Source organism: Ranitomeya imitator, chromosome 5 (genome assembly GCF_032444005.1).
Source record: "Ranitomeya imitator isolate aRanImi1 chromosome 5, aRanImi1.pri, whole genome shotgun sequence".
Classification (NCBI taxonomy): Eukaryota; Metazoa; Chordata; class Amphibia; order Anura; family Dendrobatidae; genus Ranitomeya; species Ranitomeya imitator.
The window spans coordinates 101,055,914-101,074,732 of NC_091286.1; the positions used below are offsets into that span (position 1 = coordinate 101,055,914).

Below are 18,819 nucleotides of genomic sequence, written 5' to 3' on the forward strand. Positions count from 1 at the left end.
CCTTAGAAACATGAGAGCTGGTTCTCCGACCTCTCCATCATGGGAAGACATCCAGAGCATGACAAGGAATGACTTTCATGGGAGTGTTTTCTAAGCATGCTTTTCTAAGCAGATTTTAGTATCCCCAATAATCTAATCTGTGTTAGGTCGCTATCCTGCAGATTAAATCCATACTTTTGTTTTTTTCAATCCTTTTTTCTATCCTCAAGTATGTGCTTTTTCAATCTCCCTGTACATGAGTCACACGTACAGGAATCTTAATGAATCCGGACTGTCGGACAAGTGGCATACCCCTCCATGTGCGCCACGCCAAAAATGTTACTCCAATCGAGGACTGGAGTAAGATTTGTAGCGCAAGTGGTTGTCACGCCAATGACTTAGCTCCGTCCCCTTTCTTGGGGCTCATCGAAAATGGTAAGAGAACGCCATAAAACGCAAAATTTTTAGCACAGCCTCATGTTGTGCCAAAATGATGCAGATTTTCAAAGCTGTTTATTCTGGCCCAAATTGTGAACAAATTGCTCCAATTTTTATTTCTTTGTTATACAATCCCAAAGACAGCGGCCTGAAACACGTGAGCTGCTGCGTTACCCATTCACTCCTTGTGGAATTATTCCGTAGAAATAAAAATGGAACGATTTAACCACAATTCGATCCTGGTGCTCACTCATCAGAATCATTTTCTGCCTCTGCGGAGCAACAGTCTGATGTCATGTGACCGATATATACGAAATCTCTTGATAAAAGTCACCGATCATTATCTGATGACGTTCAATTTATCGATCTGATAAGATTATAAAAATACAAAAATTTGGCCCCCACAAACGTTGACCGTGTAGGAGAGAAAAACGCAGTAGTCCTTGAGCGCTCCTTGTCTGAAGAACCAGTTTTACAGAAAGTTTATTGCATGCAGTGTGTCGCCAGGCACGGAGTGTAAGAAGTCTGGCAGGAACGTCCACAGCACCGAATGTTCCCCAACTAGTAAGGATTACACCACACTAAGATATTTCATCCTTACAGTGTTCTTTGGAAAGACAGAAGAAGTGTGTGGGCAATACCACCGAGCAGATACTCCGAGGTGACAGAGCCACGATGGGTGTCGTGTGTACGCGTAGCCTGAAATCATTACTTCTGTCGACACCAATAAAGGAAAAAAAAAATTCTACCAATCCCAAAAATTAGTAAGCAGCAAGGTAGATATGGTACCAAATTGATTAAAATTTAGCTTTTAATAATAGTATTTAAAAACCTTATAGACAAGAACAACAGGACAAACAAATTACAAAAACTACAAATGATACTAATATATACACCTAGACTATATGTCTGTTCCTCATAGGTGTATCCAAAACTACTCAAATGCACTTCAGAGTCACCGGACTCATAGACGCTTACAATTTGAGCAATAATAAAGCATTGACCTTTGGCCTCATGCAGCTATTCATCTATATTCTCAACAACCAGCACAGTCTAGGTATAATGAATAGGTATCACATAATACATGATAGCCATAAACATAGAAGGACATATGCTGAGGTATTGGAACAGTCTCACCCAGAGACCGCAGGATGATATTGAACAAGGTTTTTAAATACCATTATTAAAAGCTAAATTTTAATCAATTTGGTACCATATCTACCTTCTGTTGACACCTCCTCCAAAACTCCAAGGTTTTACCTAAGAGAACATGTCATAATCTCTTAAAGGGAACCCGTCACCCCCAAAATCAAAGGTGAGCCAAGCCACCAGCATCAGGGGTTTATCTACAACATTCTGTAATGCTGTAGATAAGGCCCCGATGTATCCTGAAAGATGAGAAAAAGAGGCCATCTGCAATAATCTGCAGAAAACACACTTTTAAAAGGTATCTGTGAGCAGGTTTTTTGCTATATAATCTGAGAGCAGAATGATATAGGGGCAGAGACTGAGTACAGCGATGTGTCACTTATTAGGTTGCTTGTTACTGTTTTAATAAAATCAGTGTTTTATCAGCAGAAGATTAATCTTTAGAGGACTAGTTGTCTAGTGCCATGTAGTCCTAACACTCTGCGTAACTACACCCCCCCTCACCACTGATTGGCAGTTTCTGTGTACATGGTGCAGAAAGTTGCCAATCAGTAGTGTGGGAGGGATAGTATAGAGATTAGCATTCACAAAACTGGTAGATTTGCAGCAGAAAAAAAAAAAAAAAAATGTTGATTTTTATCAAAACTGCAGCAAGCAGCCTAGTAAGTGACACCACTGGAATCAGGATCACTATCCCCAAATCATGCTGAACTCAGATTACATAGCAAAAACCTGTGGTCAAATACACTGGATTTGCCAGTTATCTGATGTCTATGGCATCTCCCAAATCTTCACCTATCATGTGCTGTGAAAAAAAAAAAAAAATGGACATACCAGGGAGTTCTGAATAAGCATGAAGTCTAGAATAATACGTCCCTCTAAAAACAGTGCCACGCCTGTTCACAGGTTGTGTGAAGTATTGCAAGCTAGGACCTTCTGACAGGTTTCCATTAAATGGGTATTCCCATCTCCAGGGACCTATCAATATGTAGCAGGTGCAATATAATAATATTCACAAATACCTCTAATTAGAGATATAGTATAGTTCTGAATAACTATGTAATTTATCCTATGAGCAGGGCATTGCAATAGCTTAGGTATCCATGGTTACGACCACTCACAGTGACAGTTACTTATTTACTTGTTCGTGGTCATAACCATGTATATCTAATCTAAAGCAACGCCATGCACATGGGGGTGTAAACAACATAGCTAATCAGATGAACTATACTATATGTCTAATTGGAGGTACTTGTTAATATTAGTACTATTACACCTAGTACATATTGGAATACAAAACCAAAGCAGTAGAAATCTTAGGGAAGACAGAAGCATTTGAGCAATAATTCTAATTATTTGGCATCAGGTTTTCTGTAGACAAATCTTCGCGGGCAGAGACACCATGGTCAGATCACATGTAGACGTACCTCAGAGACTGGGGCTCTATCGGGCTCTCGAGAAGGCACAGGGCTGCCAAGAACGGTATCAAGAGTGACAGCGCCAGGAAGGTGAATGTGGCACGGAAGACCTTTCCGCTGTACGAGCTGAGGAGGACAGAAGACGGAGTCATCAGAGATTACCACATAGCAGGGGTCAGTGACATAGAATAGTGACACCACCATTAAAAACATCAACCTGATACTGTATATTAATTATAGCTGACTTATCACATTTTTATCAGCGTGATAGGACGGCTGAGGCTGCAGTCACACTAGCAGTATCTGGTCAGTATTTTACCTCAGTAGTAGTGTTGAGCATTCCGATACTTGCGGTATCGGAATTCCGATACCGAGATCCGATACTTTTGTGGTATCGGGTATCGGATCCATAGAGATGTGTAAAATAAAGAATTAAAATAAAAAATATTGATATATTTACCTCTCCGGCGGCCCCTGGACTCAGCGCGGGTAACCGGCAGGCTTCGTTGTTCAAAATCAGCGCTTTTAGGATCTGAGAATCACGTCCCGGCTTCTGATTGGTCGCGGGCCGCCCATGTGACCGCCACGCGACCAATCACAAGCCGCTACGTCTTTGAAAGTCATTACCGCGCTCATTTTTAAAAATGAGCGCGTTAATAGCTTGCGGTGACGTCGCGGCTTGTGATTGGTCGTGTGGCGGTCACATGGGCGGCCCGCGACCAATCAGAAGCCGGGACGTGATTCTCAGGTCCTAAAAGCGCTGATTTTGAACAACGAAGCCTGCCGGTTACCCGCGCTGAGTTCAGGTGCCGCCGGAGAGGTAAATATATCAATATTTTTTATTTTAATTCTTTATTTTACACATCCCTATGGATCCCAGGGCCTGAAGGAGAGTTTCCTCTCCTTCAGACCCTGGGAACCATGAGAATACCTTCCGATACTTGATGTCCCATTGACTTGTATTGGTATCGGATATCGGTATCGGCGATATCCGATATTTTTCGGATATCGGCCGATACTATCCGATACCGATACTTTCAAGTATCGGACGGTATCGCTCAACACTACTCAGTAGCCAAAACCAGGACTGGGTGATAGAAACATATGCACCACTTCTGCATTTATTATACTTTTCCTCTGATTGTTCCACTCCTGGTTTTGGCTTACAAATACTGAGGTAAAATACTAACCAAATACTGCTAGTGTGAAAACAGCCTGACTGACAGGAACTCGATCTCAGAATTTATTGATCACCTCCATAATCATTTCCAGTCCGGTGATAACACGAGGCTGTGGCTGCCGCTCTTCGATCTGCATGACAGCCGCCCACCAGCATACAGTGACACACGGACCCGCCGAGTCCACGAGACGGCTCTCCGGCTACAACCCTGGAGCAATAGGAAGTCTCGTCCCATCCCCCCGCCTTTACCTCAAAATTAATTAATAACATTTTAATGCTGCATTATATAAAATTCAAAGTGATGCCATAACGCATAACATGTCCACAACGCTCCATCTACAATACAAAGTCATGACTCGAGGAAACGGAAAAGAAATCCCACTTGTCTTTAACGAGTTAAAGGGGTTGTTCCCTTTTAGAAAACATTTTCCTGCAGAAACAGTAAAAAAAAAAAAAAAAAACTATTCGCACTTTATTCACCCTCTGAGTCTCAAGTGCTCTCCTGATCTGATTGGCTGCAGCGATGACAAAAGAGCTGCTCATGCCATCTACATTTGCCAAGATGCGAAGTTTAGTGATTGGCTGCAGCGGTAATGTCACATCGGAAGACTACATACAATCACTGGAATATCGCCGTAGACATGGTGCAGGACACTGGGAGGATTAGAAAAGTGCAGTTTGTTTTTTAAGAACGAAATGAGCTGGCTGGTAAATGTTTTCTTAAAGAGAGCAACCCCTTTAAGGATATAACAAGTCATGTCTTTATTCCTGTGGTAGTTGCCAGTAACATGGCTGCGACCCCGTTACCAAGTCCAGTCAGGCTCCTGGTCTATTCTGAGACTTCCTGGCACATAGCGAGGGGAGTTACTGGAGGTAGGGACCATCCCGATCGGGTGCACCGTGTGGCGGTGGATATTACACTTTTTTGACCAATATAGCATTATCTGCAGGGTCTATTCTCATTTTACTTTTATCCTAGGTCCTGCCTAATGCCATAGTACACCCGATGCCCCTAGTGTATACCACCTGGGGAACCCGAGCGGCACGTGAGGGGTGACTGGAGAGTCATCATGTAAGTCACGGCTGGTAGTCAGGTTATTGTATGGCATGTTCTACTTTCACTCAGAATTTAATTGATCCTGGAAAACCCCATAAATAATAAGAGGGATTTTAAAAAAAAATAAAAATATCGCACTCACCACATTACCACCCCGACGCGCGCTGCTCCAGTAAGAACTGGAATGAAGGTGCAGCAACATGCTCAGTATTTAGACTTGTTCTGTTACCTATTTATTGCAAAATTATCTCTTCCCAGAAGAACATTGCTGACAGAATTGTGCACACATTACACCACCGTGTCTGTTGTGTAATAAGTGATGTCATTCCCTCATCCTACAAGGTGCGTTTAAAGGAACACAAGCTATTCACCGCTTTTCACTGATCACATTTTCTGGTATAGGACAATAAAAAAACTAAGGAAAATACAGAGGAATCTTCCAAGTGTCTCAGACACTAAGGCCATGTCCCCCTCTTAAACAGCAGTGACCTCTTACCACCATGATACAATTAAATACTACATCCCTATTGGAAGACAACCTGCTGCAGCAGGAGCCTCCCCCCACTAGTCTGTTTGCAATAAATAAAACATAGCATTAAAGAGCCTCCATCACTTACAAAAGTAAAGTTTTTTTCATCCATCTTGTTGATTTAGTGGTTAACCCTCACAATCTGTATCTGTTCATCTGGTTGATGTTCGTGAGCTGCCCAGATAAGATGACTGACGTATGTTGTGCATTAAAAGGGGCTTTTTTTCTGTATATTGCCATTTTCCATGTGGGTTACCTTTTGGGTCACGTATACCTTTGTGGTTGCAGCTGCTTTTTTGCAGGGTCAGTGAGGGTGAGCCCATGATGAGTAGTGGCACCATACAGCTTTCTAGGGTGCCACCCTCCGCAACAAGGTAGAGAAACCATTAGATGCTAATAAGGACCAATATCCCTATCCACTCATCTGTTGGGACCTATCCCCATTTTTAATACTGGTGTAAATAGCAGGGGGTCTGTGTTTAGAGTGTTTTGTTGCTCTCGGATAAGGTAGGAAAAACCTGCTGACAGATTCCCTTTAAACCTTTCCTCGTCCTCCCGAGAGCAGCCCTGCAATGTCACCAGTGACTTGTCACACACAGATCTTACTCCTGAGAGGGCCGGGTATTACAGCGTTAGTGCAATTATCTCATTACAGCAGGTTCCCTCGCCCGCCCTGCATGTGTCAGCCCTGAATCACGGGCGCCTCTGCTTACAAGCCGAGGAGGAGTTGCAAGCCTCGCACATGTCACACCGTACACACACGGACTGTCATAGAATTCCTACAATAAGAAGCCCCAGTGACGGGAAACAGGAGCAGAATGAATGAATGAATGAATGAATGAATGAATGACGGGTAATCAAAATGTGACCGTGACAACGGGGCAAACACTGGGCAGAGGAGGTTTAATGCTGATAAATGTAGAGTAATGCACCTAGGCCGCAGTAATTATATAGCTGCATATATATTAAATGGGAATATACTCATGATTACAGAACAAGAGAAGGACGGGGGATTCTGGTTACAAGTAAGCTGAGCAGCAGTACTCAATGTCAAGCAGCAGCCGCAAAAGCAAGCAAGATTTTAGGGTGTGTAAAAGATAAAATCCCGCGATCCCAACATATTGTTATCTCTTTATAAATCACTTTTGAGGCCACATCTAGAACATGGGATCCAGTTTTGGGCTCCACATTGTAAAAAGGATATTCAGAAATAAATTAGAGTCACTTCAAAGGCGGCAACTAGATTACTACAAGGGATGGAAGGCCTCTCGTATGATGAGAGGTTGGAAAAGTTTGTTTAGTTTAGAAAAAAAATGTTTCAGGGGAGATCTCATTTACATGTATAAATAAATGCGTGGTCAGAACAAAGGACTGGACCATGCCGAGGACCAGGGGGCACTCACTACAGGAGGAAGAAAGACGATTCCGACAGCTAAATAGGAAAGGCTTCTTCACAGTTAGAGCAGTCAGACTGCGGGATGCCCTCGATACACATAACATTGCGGGTTATAGTTAAATTAGTGACAAGTGTACAATTGGTGGAGAAAGGTTGAACTTGATTGAGCGAGGTCTTTTTTCAACCTATGTAACATTCCCACCATTCCCAACCTCCATAAATTAAAGCAACGCAAGTGGGGGTTACAGATGTTACAGAGTGAGAAAGCACCGGGTATACCGCCACATCTTGTGCACAATGCAGGTGCAATAAAACAAATATTCAAGTTTTTAAACCAGTCTCTGACTCGTATTGGTCAGGATTATTGGACCTATTATTACCCTACATTCTCCCTCTCACATGTAAAGCGCCATGGAGTAAATGGCGCTATAATAATAATCTAATATATAAAGGTGAGTGAGTGAGTGTGTCCGGGATTGGCATCTGAACCGTCGCAGCTACAGCCACAAAATTTTGCAGTCACGTCTGGACCCCGAGAGCGTCATAGGCTATGTTGTGAGGTGAAATTTTAACCCCGCGCTTTCCAATTCACCAAACAATTTTGCCCCCATCTACATAATGGGAAAAAATGAAAGGAAAAGTGTAGGAGGCAAATTGACAGCTGCCAGATGTGAACAAGGGGGACTTAAAGAATGAGAGCGATGGCGCCAAAGACTATATACCGTACAGTTGCTAAGGTGGGGCCCTGACATGGGATACTCGCCACACACGGGGATATGAACACACACAAAATGCGCCACACACTACCACGTGCTTGAACACATATTACCCTCAGCACACATTTCACCACACATACACCAACCTCGCCACATAAAATTCGAAACACAAAAGTCGCCGCTCAAAACTCGCCACACGCAGAACTTGCCAAATGCAAAAACTAGGCTCTTGCAAAACTCGCCACAAGTGCAAAACTCACCTCATGGAAAACTCGCCACATGCAGAACTTGCACACGCGGAAAAATTGCCACATGCACAAAAGTTGCAACACATGCAAAAGTTGCCTCACACAAAACTTGCACATACTCAAAAGGCACCACACATAAAACTCACCACGCGCAAAACTCGCCATGCACAAAGCTTGCTGCACACAATTTGCTACACTAACCTGTCACATGCAACTCGAGACACAAAAAGTTGCTACATGCATGTTGCCACTCAAAACTCATCTCACAAAAGTCGCTACATGCATGTCGCCACACACAACTTGACAAACGAAACTCGCCCTAAAACACACACAAGTCTGGTATTATCCTTCAATAATAAAAATCTGATTAATAAGCAGACAAACTACAACAAATGTACCATATAGGAAATATGGCAGCTGTCAGTCACATGACCTGTCTATTATGTGTATGTGTGAGCTAATATATACTGCCAGGGGGAGGGCTTCCTGTTGGCTGGGGATTTATCAGGCTGCCAATTTATCTTACAAATACTGAGGTAAAAATACTGAGCAAATAACGTGTGAACGAGGTCTAATACAGGAGGAGATGACATACAGATATATACTATATACAGGAGGAGATGACATACAGATATATACTATATACAGGAGAGATGACAGGTATATACTATATACAGGAGGAGATGACATACAGATATTTACTATATACAGGAGAGATGACAGGTATATACTATATACAGGAGGAGATGACATACAGGTATATGCTATATATAGAAGATGACATGCAGGTATATACTATATACAGGAGGAGATGACACAGATATATACTATATACAGGAGATGACACAGGTATATACAGGAGGAGACGACATACAGGTATATACTATATATAGGGGAGATGACAGCAGGTATATACTATATACAGGGGAGATGACATACAGGTATATACAGGAGATGACATACAGATGTATACTATATATAAAGGGAGATGATAAACATGTATATACACTGAGGTGATAATGAGGGGTGTGAGGTGAAAATGAAAAGGTGTGAGTGCAAAATGAGAGGAGTGAGGAAAAATAGTGGAGTGATCAGAAAATGGCAGATGTGAGGTCGAAATGACAAGTGTTAGGGGGGAATGAGAGGAGTGAGGGAGAAAATGAGAGGCATGATGGAAAAATAAGAGAAGTGATGTGCTATAACTAACCACAGATATTTACTATGCCCAGGCAACGCCGGGCTCTTCAGCTAGTAAATAAATATAAGGCGTACGCATACACAAGCAGCGTACGTATGTAGGGGCGACGTACATATACACGGGCGGCGTAGGTATGTAGGGCTGGCATACGTATACACGGGCGGCGTAGGTATGTAGGGGCGGCGTACGTATGTAGGGCTGGCATACGTATACACGGGCGGTGTAGGTATGTAGGGGCGGCATAAGCATGCACGGGCGGCATACGTATACACGGGCGGCATACGTATGCATGGGTGGTGTAGGTATGTAGGGGCGGCGTACGTATGCATGGGCGGCGTACCTATGTGCGTCTCCAGGGTCCTACAGCTGACACTATAGCACTACTTACGGATTAGGGTCTCGGTGCTGGCAGCTCATCTAATATGGACCATCTGTACACCTGATTTCCACGCTATGTAATGACCCCACCCTCAGTACGTCACACACACGCGTGGATCTCACATGCCCAGGACCACCCGCTGCCGCTGGTGCTGCCCACCTGGGGTTGCGCGTCTCTTGGGTGACAGTGTCGTCGGTGATGACCTGCGGTCGGATAGGCCTCCGCTGCCGCAGCCCGTCTCCCTCCTCCATGGTCATCAGCTGCCCATACAGCACAGCGCTCACACCAAGGGCACAGGCGCTGTCAGATAAGAGTAGGCAGTCTGCGGGCGTCAGCCAATGAGCAGCCAGCTGTCACCACCACGGACCAATAGGATTAGACCTCTAGCGATCGCGCATTCGGCCAATAGGAAAACACGAGCTGTAAAGCATTTACCGCGAGAGACAGGGGGTGACCTTTGTGTACCTGACGTGTGTGTGTGTGCGGACTGCGGAGGGAGGGCATGCTGGGGCTTGTGGTGCCTCTATGGACGCCCATATTACCGTACAGTGGCGTGTGTGTATATACTTGCTTGCCCGCGCGTAGCAGCTTCTTTGTCGGACGAATAGTGTTATGAAGAACACCAATTATTTTACCGTGTAATGTACTGAAAAATGGTGGAAAACTCCACAAAACTACAGTGAATTGTAAAATTCCAGTCTGGGCTTCATCTGCGTACTAATTTGGCAGATAAGGGGTCTTCAGGACACCCCCAGCTGCCATGACACTGACGAGCACAGGGCAACCGCATGGGGACTATAGGGAAGGGGTCAGTGGGCGCTATGCAGACACCCCTCACTCCAGGCTCTTAAAAGGGACGTTTTCTTTCAATCCAATTTGGGTCTTGGCTGCATTTTGTTATAAAAAAAACTTCACTATACTCGTCTTCCCTGTTGAGTCTCCGGGCTGATCCTAGTGTCTGGCATTGGTGGTGAGTCTCTGGGCTGATCCTGGTGTCTGGCATTGGTGGTGAGTCTCTGGGCTGATCCTGGTGTCTGGCATTGCTGTTGAGTCTCTGGGCTGATCCTGGTGTCTGGCATTGCTGTTGAGTCTCCGGACTGATCCTGGTGTCTGGCATTGGTGGTGAGTCTCCGGACTGATCCCGGTGTCTGGCATTAGTGGTGAGTCTCTAGGCTGATCCCAGTGTCTGGCATTGGTGGAGAGTCTCCGTGCTGATCCTGGTGTCTGGCATTGGTGGTGAGTCTCTGGGCTGATCCTGGTGTCTGGCATTGCTGTTGAGTCTCCGGGCTGATCCTGGTGTCTGGCATTGGTGGTGAGTCTCCGGACTGATCCCGGTGTCTGGCATTAGTGGTGAGTCTCTAGGCTGATCCCAGTGTCTGGCATTGGTGGAGAGTCTCCGTGCTGATCCTGGTGTCTGGCATTGGTGGTGAGTCTCTGGGCTGATCCTAGTGTCTGGCATTGGTGGTGAGTCTCTGGGCTGATCCCGGTATCTGGCATTAGTGGTGAGTCTCTGGGCTGATCCCGGTATCTGGCATTAGTGGTGAGTCTCTGGGCTGATCCTGGTATCTGGCATTGCTGTTGAGTCTCATGGCTGATCCTGGTGTCTGGCATTGGTGGTGAGTCTCTGGGCTGATCCCGGTGTCTGGCTTTAGTGGTGAGTCTCTGGGCTGATCCCGGTATCTGGCATTGCCGTTGAGTCTCATGGCTGATCCTGGTGTCTGGCATTGGTGGTGAGTCTCCGGACTGATCCTGGTGTCTGGCATTGGTGGTGAGTCTCTGGGCTGATCCCGGTGTCTGGCATTAGTGGTGAGTCTCTGGGCTGATCCCGGTATCTGGCATTGGTGGTGAGTCTCTGGGCTGATCCCGGTGTCTGGCATTGGTGGAGAATCTCTGGGCTGATCCCGGTGTCTGGCATTGGTGATGAGTCTCTGGGCTGATCCCGGTGTCTGGCATTGCTGTTGAATCTCTGGGCTGATCCCGGTGTCTGGCATTAGTGGTGAGTCTCTGGGCTGATCCCGGTATCTGGCATTGCCGTTGAGTCTCATGGCTGATCCTGGTGTCTGGCATTGGCGGAGAGTCTCCGGGCTGATCCTAGTGTCTGGCATTGGTGGTGAGTCTCTGGGCTGATCCCGGTGTCTGGCATTAGTGATGAGTCTCTGGGCTGATCCCGGTATCTGGCATTGCTGTTGAGTCTCTGGGCTGATCCCGGTGTCTGGCATTAGTGGTGAGTCTCTAGGCTGATCCCAGTGTCTGGCATTGGTGGTGAGTCTCATGGCTGATCCTGGTGTCTGGCATTGGCGGAGAGTCTCCGTGCTGATCCTGGTGTCTGGCATTGGTGGTGAGTCTCCGGACTGATCCTGGTGTCTGGCATTGGTGGTGAGTCTCTGGGCTGATCCTGGTGTGTGGCATTGGTGGAGAATCTCTGGGCTGATCCCGGTGTCTGGCATTGGTGGTGAGTCTTTGGGCTGATCCCGGTGTCTGGCATTAGTGGTGAGTCTCTGGGCTGATCCCAGTGTCTGGCATTAGTGGTGAGTCTCTGGGCTGATCCTAGTGTCTGGCATTGGCGGAGATTCTCCGGGCTGATCCTGGTGTCTGGCATTGGTGATGAGTCTCCGGACTGATCCTGGTGTCTGGCATTGGTGGTGAGTCTCTGGGCTGATCCCGGTGTGTGGCATTGGTGGAGAATCTCTGGGCTGATCCCAGTGTCTGGCATTGGTGGTGAGTCTCTGGGCTGATCCCGGTGTCTGGCATTAGTGGTGAGTCTCTGGGCTGATCCCAGTGTCTGGCATTAGTGGTGAGTCTCTGGGCTGATCCTAGTGTCTGGCATTGGCGGAGATTCTCCGGGCTGATCCTGGTGTCTGGCATTGGCGGTGAGTCTCTGGGCTGATCCCGGTGTCTGGCATTAGTGGTGAGTCTCTGGGCTGATCCTGATATCTGGCATTGCTGTTGAGTCTCATGGCTGAACCTGGTGTCTGGCATTGGTGGTGAGTCTCTGGGCTGATCCCGGTGTCTGGCATTAGTGGTGAGTCTCTGGGCTGATCCCGGTATCTGGCATTGCCGTTGAGTCTCATGGCTGATCCTGGTGTCTGGCATTGGTGGTGAGTCTCCGGACTGATCCTGGTGTCTGGCATTGGTGGTGAGTCTCTGGGCTGATCCCGGTGTCTGGCATTAGTGGTGAGTCTCTGGGCTGATCCCGGTATCTGGCATTGGTGGTGAGTCTCTGGGCTGATCCCGGTGTCTGGCATTGGTGGAGAATCTCTGGGCTGATCCCGGTGTCTGGCATTGGTGATGAGTCTCTGGGCTGATCCCGATGTCTGGCATTGCTGTTGAATCTCTGGGCTGATCCCGGTGTCTGGCATTAGTGGCGAGTCTCTGGGCTGATCCCGGTATCTGGCATTGCTGTTGAGTTTCATGGCTGATCCTGGTGTCTGGCATTGGCAGAGAGTCTCTGGGCTGATCCTGGTGTCTGGCATTGGTGGTGAGTCTCCGGACTGATCCTGGTGTCTGGCATTGGTGGTGAGTCTCTGGGCTGATCCTGGTGTCTGGCATTATTAGTGAGTCTCTGTGCTGATCCCAGTGTCTGGCATTGGTGGTGAGTCTCATGGCTGATCCTGGTGTCTGGCATTGGCGGAGAGTCTCCGGGCTGATCCTGGTGTCTGGCATTGGTGGTGAGTCTCCGGACTGATCCTGGTGTCTGGCATTGGTGGTGAGTCTCTGGGCTGATCCCGGTGTCTGGCATTGGTGGAGAATCTCTGGGCTGATCCCGGTGTTTGGCATTGGTGATGAGTCTCTGGCCTGATCCCGGTGTCTGGCATTGCTGTTGAATCTCTGGGCTGATCCCGGTGTCTGGCATTAGTGGTGAGTCTCTGGGCTGATGCCGGTATCTGGCATTGCTGTTGAGTCTCATGGCTGATCCTGGTGTCTGGCATTGGCGGAGAGTCTCCGGGCTGATCCTGGTGTCTGGCATTGGTGGTGAGTCTCCGGACTGATCCTGGTATCGGGCATTGGTGGTGAGTCTCTGGGCTGATCCCGGTGTCTGGCATTAGTGGTGAGTCTCTGGGCTGATCCCGGTATCTGGCATTGTTGTTGAGTCTCTGGGCTGATCCCGGTGTCTGGCATTATTGGTGAGTCTCTGGGCTGATCCCAGTGTCTGGCATTGGTGGTGAGTCTCATGGCTGATCCTGTTGTGAATTCTGTGGCAGAGCTCCCTCCTGTGGTCACAAGTGGTACTTCGGCTGATTCTCTCTGTGAGCTTCTGTTGGTGGAGGGAAGTGGTACTGCGGCTTCTGAGTTTCCTCCCTCAGGTGATCTGGTGAGGTCGTTAGGTGCTTCTCTACTTAACTCCACCTAATGCTTTGATCCTGGCTTCCTGTCAATGTTCCAGTGTTGGACTTGCTTTTCCCTGGATCATTCCTGTGGCCTGCTGCTCTGCATAGCTAAGTTCTTCTTTGCTATTTGTTTGCTATTTTTTCTGTCCAGCTTGTCTAATTTGTTGCTGGAAGCTCTGGGACGCAAAGGGTGTACCTCCGTGCCGTTAGTTTGGTACGGAGGGTCTTTTTGCCCCCTTTGCGTGGTTTTCTTTAGGGTTTTGTGTAGACCGCAAAGTTACCTTTTCTATCCTCGCTCTGTTAAGAAAGTCGGGCCTCACTTTGCTGAATCTATTTCATCTCTACGTTTGTCTTTTCATCTTAACTCACAGTCATTATATGTGGGGGGCTGCCTTTTCCTTTGGGGTATTTCTCTGAGGCAAGGTAGGCTTATTTTCTATCTTCAGGCTAGTTAGTTTCTCAGGCTGTGCCGAGTTGCATAGGCAGAGTTAGGCGCAATCCACGGCTGCCTCTAGTGTTGTTTGGAGAGGATTAGGGATTGCGGTCTGCAGAGTTCCCACGTCTCAGAGCTCGTTCTATGATTTTGGGTTATTGTCAGATCACTGTATGTGCTCTGACCGCTATGTCCATTGTGGTACTGAATTGCCTTTCATAACAGTACAGGAAGCCAAAAGTACTAATGATTCTCAATAGAGGGAAAAAAGAAGTTCTGAGACCATTTTTTTTTCTTTGCACTGTGTTTTGCCTTTTTTTTCCCCTAGACATTTGGGTGGTTCAGTACACAGGTGTAGCGATGGACATTAGAAGTCTGTCTTCATTTGTGGATCAGCTCTCGGCAAGAGTACAAAAGATTCAAGACACAATTGATCAGAAATCTATGTTAGAACCAAGAATTCCTATTCCTGATTTGTTTTTTGGAGATAGAACTAAGTTTCTGAGTTTCAAAAATAATTGTAAATTATTTCTGGCCTTGAAACCTCGCTCCTCTGGTGATCCAGTTCAACAGGTTTTGATTGTTATTTCTTTTTTGCGCGGCGACCCTCAGGACTGGGCATTTTCTCTTGCGCCAGGAGATCCTGCATTGAGTAATATCGATGCGTTTTTCCTGGCGCTCGGATTGCTGTACGATGAACCTAATTCAGTGGATCAGGCAGAGAAAAATTTGCTGGCTCTTTGTCAGGGTCAGGATGAGATAGAGGTATATTGTCAGAAATTTAGAAAGTGGTCCGTGCTCACTCAATGGAATGAATCTGCGCTGGCAGCTATCTTCAGAAAGGGTCTCTCTGAAGCCCTTAAGGATGTCATGGTGGGATTTCCTATGCCTGCTGGTTTGAATGAGTCTATGTCCTTGGCCATTCAGATCGGTCGACGCTTGCGTGAGCGTAAATCTGTGCACCATTTGGCGGTATTACCTGAGCTTAGACCTGAGCCTATGCAGTGCGATAGGACTTTGACCAGAGTTGAACGGCAAGAACACAGACGTCTGAATGGGCTGTGTTTCTACTGTGGTGATTCCACTCATGCTATCTCTGATTGTCCTAAGCGCACTAAGCGGTTCGCTAGGTCTGCCACCATTGGTACGGTACAGTCAAAATTTCTTCTGTCCGTTGCCTTGATCTGTTCTTTGTCATCGTATTCTGTCATGGCATTTGTGGATTCAGGCGCTGCCCTGAATTTGATGGACTTGGAGTTTGCTAAGCATTGTGGGTTTCTCTTAGAGCCCTTGCAGTGTCCTATTCCATTGAGAGGAATTGATGCCACGCCTTTGGCCAAGAATAAGCCTCAATACTGGACCCAGCTGACCATGTGCATGGCTCCTGCACATCAGGAGGTTATTCGCTTTCTGGTGTTGCATAATCTGCATGATGTGGTCGTGTTGGGGTTGCCATGGCTACAAGCCCATAATCCAGTATTAGATTGGAAATCCATGTCGGTGTCCAGCTGAGGTTGTCAGGGGGTACATGGTGATGTTCCATTTCTGTCGATTTCGTCATCCACCCCTTCTGAGGTTCCAGAGTTCTTGTCTGATTGCCGGGAAGTATTTGATGAGCCCAAGTCCGATGCCCTACCTCCGCATAGGGATTGTGATTGTGCTATCAATTTGATTCCTGGTAGTAAATTCCGAAAAGGTCGACTGTTTAATTTATCTGTGCCTGAGCACGCCGCTATGCGCAGTTATGTGAAGGAATCCCTGGAGAAGGGGCATATTCGCCCGTCATTGTCACCATTAGGAGCAGGGTTCTTTTTTGTAGCCAAGAAGGATGGTTCGCTGAGACCTTGTATAGATTACCGCCTTCTAAATAAGATCACGGTTAAATTTCAGTACCCCTTGCCATTGTTATCTGATTTGTTTGCTCGGATTAAGGGGGCTAGTTGGTTCACCAAGATAGATCTTCGTGGTGCGTATAATCTGGTGCGAATCAGGCGAGGAGATGAATGGAAAACTGCATTTAATACGCCCGAGGGTCATTTCGAGTATCTAGTGATGCCATTCGGACTTGCCAATGCTCCATCAGTGTTTCAGTCCTTTATGCATGACATCTTCCGAGAGTACCTGGATAAATTCCTGATTGTGTACTTGGATGACATTTTGATCTTCTCGGATGATTGGGAGTCTCATGTGAAGCAGGTCAGAACAGTTTTTCAGGTCCTGCGTGCTAATTCTTTGTTTGTGAAGGGATCAAAGTGTCTCTTTGGTGTGCAGAAGGTTTCATTTTTGGGGTTCATCTTTTCCCCTTCTACTATTGAGATGGATCCTGTTAAGTTCCAAGCCATCCATGATTGGACTCAGCCGACATCTCTGAAAAGTCTGCAAAAGTTCCTGGGCTTTGCTAATTTTTATCGTCGCTTCATCTGCAATTTTTCTAGTATTGCCAAACCATTGACCGATTTGACCAAAAAGGGTGCTGATTTGGTCAATTGGTCTTCTGCTGCTGTGGAAGCTTTTCAAGAGTTGAAGCGTCGTTTTTCTTCTGCCCCTGTGTTGTGTCAACCATATGTTTCTCTTCCGTTCCAGGTCGAGGTTGATGCTTCTGAGATTGGAGCAGGGGCTGTTTTGTCGCAGAGAGGTTCTGATTGCTCAGTGATGAAACCATGCGCTTTTTTTTCCAGGAAGTTTTCGCCTGCTGAGCGAAATTATGATGTGGGCAACCGAGAGTTGCTGGCCATGAAGTGGGCATTCGAGGAGTGGCGTCATTGGCTTGAAGGAGCTAAGCATCGCGTGGTGGTATTGACTGATCATAAGAACTTGACTTATCTTGAGTCTGCTAAGCGGTTGAATCCTAGACAGGCTCGTTGGTCGCTGTTTTTTGCCCGTTTTGACTTTGTGATTTCGTACCTTCCGGGCTCTAAAAATGTGAAGGCGGATGCTCTGTCTAGGAGTTTTGTGCCCGACTCTCCGGGTTTGTCTGAGCCGGCGGGTATCCTCAAGGAAGGAGTAATTGTGTCTGCCATCTCCCCTGATTTGCGGCGGTTGCTGCAAAAATTTCAGGCTAATAAACCTGATTGTTGTCCAGCGGAGAGACTGTTTGTCCCTGATAGGTGGACCAATAAAGTTATCTCTGAGGTTCATTGTTCGGTGTTGGCTGGTCATCCTGGAATCTTTGGTACCAGAGAGTTAGTGGCTAGATCCTTTTGGTGGCCGTCTCTGTCGCGGGATGTGCGTGCTTTTGTGCAGTCCTGTGGGATTTGTGCTCGGGCTAAGCCCTGCTGCTCTCGTGCCAGTGGGTTGCTTTTGCCCTTGCCGGTCCCGAAGAGGCCTTGGACACATATCTCTATGGATTTTATTTCTGATTTTCCCGTTTCTCAAAAGATGTCAGTCATTTGGGTGGTCTGTGATCGCTTTTCTAAGATGGTCCATCTGGTACCCTTGTCTAAATTGCCTTCCTCCTCTGATTTGGTGCCATTGTTCTTCGAGCATGTGGTTCGTTTACATGGCAATCCAGAGAATATCGTTTCTGACAGAGGTTCCCAGTTTGTTTCAAGGTTTTGGCGAGCCTTTTGTGGTAGGATGGGCATTGACTTGTCTTTTTCCTCGGCTTTCCGTCCTCAGACTAATGACCAGACCGAACGAACCAATCAGACCTTGGAAACATATCTGAGATGCTTTGTTTCTGCCGATCAGGATGACTGGGTGTCCTTTTTGCCTTTGGCTGAGTTCGCCCTTAATAATCGGGCCAGCTCGGCTACCTTGGTTTCGCCATTTTTCTGCAATTCTGGGTTCCATCCTCGTTTCTCTTCAGGACAGGTTGAGTCTTCGGACTGTCCTGGTGTGGATACTGTGGTGGACAGGTTGCAGCAGATTTGGACTCATGTAGTGGACAATTTGACCTTGTCCCAGGAGAAGGCTCAACTTTTCGCTAATCGCAGACGCCGTGTGGGTCCCCGACTTCGTGTTGGGGATCTGGTTTGGTTATCTTCTCATCATATTCCTATGAAGGTTTCCTCTCCTAAGTTTAAACCTCGTTTCATTGGTCCGTATAAGATTTCTGAGGTTCTTAATCCTGTGTCTTTTCGTCTGACCCTTCCAGATTCTTTTTCCATACATAACGTATTCCATAGGCCATTGTTGCGGAGATACGTGGCACCTATGGTTCCATCTGTTGATCCTCCTGCCCCGGTTTTGGTGGAGGGGGAATTGGAGTATATTGTGGAGAAGATTTTGGATTCTCGTGTTTCTAGACGGAAACTCCAGTATCTGGTTAAATGGAAGGGTTATGCTCAGGAAGATAATTCCTGGGTTTTTGCCTCTGATGTCCATGCTCCCGATCTTGTTCGTGCCTTTCATGTGGCTCATCCTAGTCGG

General features: G+C 46.8%; 1 protein-coding gene across 1 annotated transcript in view; it reads right to left on the bottom strand.

Moving 5' to 3' along the window:
* Nucleotides 1–9,995, bottom strand: part of APMAP (adipocyte plasma membrane associated protein) — a 31,245-nt gene extending 21,250 nt beyond the window's left edge. The window contains exons 1-2 of the mRNA XM_069768974.1: nt 9,847–9,995; nt 2,994–3,110 (exon numbers count right to left, since the gene is read on the bottom strand). Of these exons, the coding sequence (XP_069625075.1) occupies nt 2,994–3,110; nt 9,847–9,944 (215 nt within the window). The 5' untranslated portion in view covers nt 9,945–9,995. The remainder of the gene's footprint in view (nt 1–2,993; nt 3,111–9,846) is intronic.
* Between the last annotated feature and the right edge of the window lie 8,824 nt (nt 9,996–18,819).